General features: G+C 39.9%; 1 protein-coding gene across 1 annotated transcript; it reads right to left on the bottom strand.

The window, feature by feature from the left end:
* Positions 1–2,068: 2,068 nt before the first annotated feature.
* LOC127026731 (olfactory receptor 4S2-like) lies at positions 2,069–3,019 on the bottom strand. The gene has a single exon (XM_050912043.1). The coding sequence runs from the start codon at positions 3,002–3,004 to the stop codon at positions 2,069–2,071; it is 936 nt and encodes a 311-aa protein (XP_050768000.1). The 5' UTR covers positions 3,005–3,019.
* Between the last annotated feature and the right edge of the window lie 3,675 nt (positions 3,020–6,694).

The following is a 6,694-nucleotide window of genomic DNA, read 5'->3' as shown; positions in this document are numbered from 1 at the left end:
CTGGCAGAGCATGGGAAACTGAAACCTCTTTGGCTTAAGATAAGCGCTACTTAGCAACAACTAAAACATCAGAGTGTTATCAACATCTTTCTCACACTAAATCCAGAATACAGCACTGTACCAGCTACTAAGAAGAGAGTTAACTCTGTCCCAGCCGAAACCAGGACACAGAGGCATATGAAGATTTCTTTGTTAGAAATCACTAATGAGGAGCTAAAAATTGATGGCTTTTAGGGTAACTGCTGAAGCGTGATGCTGGAACATGGTCATCTAAACTATGTTACATTGTGTGTGGGTTTGATTGTTGGCTGGCTGACTTTATTTATGATTGGCTATGTGTTTCTTCTAGAAGCATTTATGTTTCAGACCAACATCACAGCCATTTGCAAATTTTTTATTCAGCTTACCTTTGCAATCAAACATTCTTGGAATAAAGATGTCTCTTACACAGGATATTTATATAAATTCTGATTTCTCTTCTAAGCTAAAATTTCTCATAAACATTCTTATTTCTTAGCTTGCTCTTCCTATTGCATCTCGGTAGCATAAGTAAATATTGTAACTGTGCTATAGACTGTTATTCCTTAGAAATCTGGTCTGTAGAAATTTAAAACAAGAAGTAAAAGAGGTAATTATTTCAAAACTTTAGAAAGGTTTTTGGTTGGTCCTCACTGCTTACCAGATATTTTTACTTAGACTATGCAAAACACAGAAGCCATTCTTTAGTCCCAGTATTAAGCTTTTATAAGAATTCTTGCAAATATGTACAGGAACCTAATGTTGTTTCCAGTGACACGTATAAACTATGGTCCAGCTGTTGCCTGGCAGCACCCAGCACTTAGAACTGAGACCCTAAAACGTTAAGTACATAAATAAATATCAAGTTACAAGCCCAAACTTGGGCCGGGAACATCTTGTAACCTTGAATCTTACTTAAGCCATGTTAAGGTGTAACACAGGTGTAGCTGTTTAAAAGGAATATAAGTGAAGAAATTCGATGGAAAGTGCTTCAGTTACTTTTGAATGGCACTAAGCAGATTTCTTCCTCCTGTACTCAGCTGATTTGCTGAGTTCGTGCTGTCAAAGTAGAAGTCAGGGTCTCATACCTCCTGGCTCCTTTGTTCTGGTGGAGATCCTGAGCTGCCACAGCTCATCACCCTGTGACAGCTTTGACTAGTACTGTGCTGATTTGGTCTTTCATCCTCACATTTCTTCTCTTCCCTCCTGCAGTAGTAGGCATTCCAGTTGTTACTGTGGACAATGAGTTTTCTTCCTTGTGTGGGTGTGTAAACACACCCTGTTAGGATTTATCTTGCATACCTGAATGATTCCTGAACAACTCTTCCCCCCCGCCCATTGATGCATGAACTTATGCCTCTAAATGCTTTCCTTAGCGGCTACTTCATTTTCTGGAGCAAGCAATGTGTATTTCACGGGATCTGGGATTCTGTATTAGTGTAAACACTAAAATAAAAAATCTGAAGCAAAGCTGAAGGGTAGAAGGGATGGTTGGAAAGATGGTGTCAGTGATAGCTGAAGTACTGCAGGAAGGACTTGGTTCACTGGAATTGGAAGGGGAGGAGCTTCCCCTCCTGTTACGTGCATCAGCAAATGACCCAACTAGCACCAAGTATTAGGATTTTAATTGCTAATCCATGGATTCAAAATACCACAATGTGATTCTCATAAAAAGGCATTTATTGCAAGCAGAAAGGGGTCTCCTTGGTATGATTGCTTCCAGCAGCAGGTGACCATAGTCCTCTCTTCCTCAGCTAAATGGATTACAGAGCAGATGGAGTTTGTCTGTCTAAAAGTTTATACCTGGGAGAATGCTAACTAATGGGTTGCTCTATCTCGACAACATTTTAAATATTTTTGATAGTATTTATTTATTCCCTAGTGTTTCAGTAGTGCTCAGGAGCCCTGGGCCTGGGCCTGTGCTAGTCAAAAAGAAAACAGAAAGGGATGTTCCTAATTACAAGAGGAGCCAAAAGCAAGCTTGTTAGAAAAGGACTTATAGTGAGAGATATGTGACCTTCTCTGGTCCTTTGGAAAAGTTACTGCAGTTCTACACCTCTCTCTTCTCACTTTCTACTTTTCTACTCCACAGTTTTTTCATGGCACTCTTCACCTCCTCATTTCTCAGTGTGTAGATAAGTGGGTTCAGCATGGGTGTGATGACAGTGTAAAACACTGCCACACTCTTGTCCTCTGACAGATCGCTGGATGGGCGTATGTAGGTGAATGTGCATGGCCCAAAGAACAGAATCACCACAGTGATGTGGGACCCACAGGTGGAGAGGGCCTTGTGCCGCCCTTCGGATGTTTGACTTTTCAAGGAAACCAGGATGACAATGTAGGACACGACTAGGATGAAGAAGCAGCTCAGAGCTATCATTCCGCTGTTGGCAACAACAATGATGCCCACGGCGTAGGTGTTGGTACAGGCCAGTTGTAGTAGGGGGTGGACATCACAGAAGTAATGGTCAATTTTGTTGGGGCCACAGAATGGGAGACAAGAGGTTAGGAGAGTCTGCACCATGGAATGCACGAAGCCTCCCACCCATGAGCCGATCATCATCTGGCCGCACACACGTCTGGTCATGAGCGTGGTGTAGTGGAGAGGTCTGCAGATGGCTGTGTAGCGGTCGTAGGCCATCACTGTTAGGATGAAGATCTCAGTGCAGCCAAAGAAATGTACCCCAAACAGCTGTGCTATGCAACCCACAAAGGAGATGGTTTTATTTTCAACAAGGAAGTCTGCGATCATTTTGGGAGCTGTGACAGAAGAGTAACAGATATCTACGAAGGACAGGTAGGAAAGGAAAAAATACATGGGGGAATTCAGACGTCGACTGCTAATTACAGTGATAACAATTAGCAGATTTCCTGCCACAATAATCATATAGAAGAAGAGAAACATCACGAAACATATTTTCTGCACTCCTTCATTCTCTGAGAGGCCCACAAGAATGAATTCCTTCACGCTGCTTGCATTCTCCATGTTAATCAGTTGGGTGGCAATATGCAATATACAGCCTATACACCTGGAAAAATAAAGACATGTCAATCATCAAGCTTTTTCATTACTAATAATAAATTCTGTATCAGAAATGTATGCAGACTATAGGATTAATATTAATCTTATGAAGTGATTATTTTCCTTTTTTTTTTTGATAGTCAATAGTCCTTGCATGAGACTTCAGCCATGGCTGTGACTTCAGGATTTTGAAGGACTGGCTGTAGGTCTGGTGTGCTTCCATGGACTAAGGACAAGGCCAGAGTGTTCATGAGAACTACAGGGGCTACAGGGCAGATCATGCAGCATGCTTGCCCTCAGTGTAGACAAAATCCATGATAACAATTTTAGTAGAAACAGTGCCTTTAAGAATACCTGGAAATATTTCTTGGAATGCTGATTTCTTTTACAAGTAAAAAAGATCTCTGAATTGTTTAGAGGGGAATGAAACCACACAGAGAAAATAGATATCTTGTGTATATACATTTTGAAAGATAAATTTGCAGCTTCATGGGCTGAAAAGTAAGTTCTGAGGAAATTACCTATCATGGAGAAAACAGCAAGCAATTTCACATACATGTTAATTTTCTATTTACCATAGTTCTAAATCTCAGCACTGTTACTTCCAGATTGTCCTGGTTTCAGCTGGGATAGAATTAATTTTCTTCTTAGTAGCTGGTACAGTGCTGTGTTTTGGATTTAGTGTGGGAATAATATTGATAACACGCTGATGCTTTAGTTGTTGCTAAGTAGCACTTAAGGCTTTTCCAGTTTCCCATGCTCTGCCAGCAAGCAGGTGCACAAGAAGCTGGGATGGAGTACAGCCAGGACAGCTGACCTGACCTAGCCAAAGGGATATTCCATACCATCGAATGTCATGCTCAGTATATAAATGGGGGGGAGCTGGCCAGGAGGGGCGGACAGCTGCTCAGGCATTGGTCAGCAGGTGGTGAGCAATTGCATTGTGCATCACTGGTTTTTTTCTTTTTTTCTTTTTTTTCTCTCTGGGTTGTTTTTTTGGGGGGGTATATTCCTTTTCATTACTATTATTATTATATTTCATTATTATTATTGTTAGTATTATATTTTATTTTTGTTATTAAACCATTCTTATCTCAGCCCATGAGTTTTACATTTTTTCCCCGATTCTCCTCACCATCCCACCAGGAGCAGGGCAGAGTGAGGGTGCGGCTGCGTGGTGCTTAGCTACTGGCTGGGGCTAAACCACAACACAGATGAAGGAAGAATGAAAGAATCTGATGATATCTTCTGTCCCAGCATAGTATGAATTTTACCTAGGACTGATTTGTTGGTTTTTGGTTTTTTTTATATACAATCTGGGGGATATTTTCAAGGGTTAACTTGCTCTTAGTAAAGCTAGTCTGTCTATCTGGTTGTTAGTCTAAGCCTTTCTACAGGCAGAATGGCTAAATTAGGGTTCTTTACAGAACTCTTTTATTTCCATTGACTAGAATAAGCCTAAGTAAATTAATATCACAAAGGTAACTTTATTGAATAATCGTCTTTGTCCCCTGAAACTAGTTCAGAGACTTCCACGATACCAGCCCACTTTTTTTTGTGCTATGGCTGAACTCCTTACCCCTAGGCATTTCTACATCTGTACAGTTTCTCTTTCCAGACATGGTCATATTCCAGCGTGGACATGGGGTTTCTTTTGTTCAGCCTGTTCCAGCAGTAGCTCCCATAGTACACATTACTAGCAAATAAATAATATTTAAAGAGATTTATAGTCCTTAACATTTCTAGCTTGTTATTATGCATTCAGACAATCAGAGTTCCTTTGGTCAAAGAAGTCTGGGAACAACTAGATTAAAGTCTCCTCGGAGTTTAACCAAAAATAGGAGCCCTTAGAATAGAATTATCAGCTGTATGGGATTCATTCTAGTATTAAAACATTCCCAGTCAACTGGCGTTAAAAATCACCATTAGAAGTCCAGCCCAACGAAATCACAATCAGTTCTCCATGTTTGTGCTGGTGATCTCTGAGCAGACCCGTAGAATGAAACAGTTAATTCAAAATACCTAGCAACTATTTAAAATTACAGCATAATCAGAAACTTTTGTACAGGCAAAAATTGATCAAACATACACAGGAAACACAGGAATGGAGAAAACATAAGATTACTCTCAAACTCACAATTTAATGCATAGAGAGGAAGTGGAGAAATTTAGGGACTTTTCCTGTGCTTGCAGTAGGGAAAAGGTATTTAAGAATAAAAGTAAAATGTACACGAATGGTTCCTTTTCTGTTATATCTCCAAAAAAAAAAAGGATCAATAAAAACAAGATAGTATTGATTTTTACCTGGTCATACCAAGCTGAGATCCTTTCCATCCCTCTTTTCATTTAAAAATGACATCTATTTCTCCAGAAAATAACATAAAAGTATGAAATAAACACACACTCATGGTGGTGCACTACCCAGTGGAAGAGAAATAGCTAGGCTCCATCCAGGCCAGATCAGAACTGACTAAACTACACCAGTCCCAGTGTCATGTTTAGGCAACCAGTTGTTTGGAAAGGAGTGACCAAGAGATAAATGGTCAAGGAAAACTATATTCTTAGTTTGATGATAGGAATTTCATAAGCTAAAAAAACCCTGTATATTTTAGAAAGGTTTCTAAAGATACAGCCGCTTCACAACAGAGCTTCACTGTCTATCCCTCTTGATAAGGCTCCTGCCAGCACCACCAAATTACATTTTACAAAATATTCATCTTCCTGATCTCATCTCATCGACTTATGTCATGTAGGCATCTATATCTGAGCTAGTCACATGCAATCATTTTCTGCCTTTGCAGACCAATTCATGATTGGTCTACGGAATCTACTTAAAGACAGGATGAATTAAATGCTGGAGGTACATACTCCTTGCTGTTGACTCAAAGAGGATGACTAATTCAGTGGAGAATTCCCACACGTTATGTCTTACCTCTTAAATTATCTTTTCAGGGACAGACTAGAGTTGTATAATATAATGCAATCACTTGCAAAATAAAATAAATACAATGTAGACTGCTAACATCTCAAAAAGAGTGAGAAATTGCATCCTCATTTTATATAATCTCCTTATTGCATGCATTCTTCTCTAAAATCTCAGATGGTTAATGGGAAAAAAAAGAGTAATAACAAAGTAATCTGATCTGGGGCTGTAGAACTGGCTCTGTACATGGTTCCAGCCAAAGATAACCCCAGACCAGTGATAACTTTAGTGAAACTGTCGTTTTGTATTGTCCCAGTTTCAGCTGGGATAGAGTTAATTCTCTTCTTAGAAGCTGGTACAGTGCTGTGTTTTGGATTTAGTGTGAGAATAATGTTGATAACACACTGATGTTTCAGTTGTTGCTAAGTAGCGCTTATCTTAAGGCTTTTCCAGTTTTCCATGCTCTGCCAGCAAGCAGGTGTACAAGAAGCTAGGAGGGAGCATAGCCAGGACAGCTGACCCGACCTAGCCAAAGGGATATTCCATACCATGGAGAATCATGCCCAGTATATAAACAGGGGGGAGTTGGCCAGGAGGGGGGATCACGGCTCAGGTATCGGTCATCGGGTGGTGAGCAATTACATTGTGCTTCACTGGGGGTTTTTTCCTCCCTTTTTTTCCCTCTTCTTTTTTTTATTATATTCCTTTTCATTTTTATTATTATAATAATA

This window comes from Gymnogyps californianus, chromosome 28 (assembly GCF_018139145.2).
Source record: "Gymnogyps californianus isolate 813 chromosome 28, ASM1813914v2, whole genome shotgun sequence".
NCBI lineage: Eukaryota > Metazoa > Chordata > Aves > Accipitriformes > Cathartidae > Gymnogyps > Gymnogyps californianus.
The sequence above is the reverse complement of the archived record's forward strand: the minus strand, read 5'-3'. Positions and strand labels throughout refer to the sequence as shown.

Bases quoted from the DNA above. Each gene is read 5' to 3' on its own strand.
- LOC127026731 (XM_050912043.1), bottom strand. From the start codon at position 3,004: ATGGAGAATGCAAGCAGCGTGAAGGAATTCATTCTTGTGGGCCTCTCA.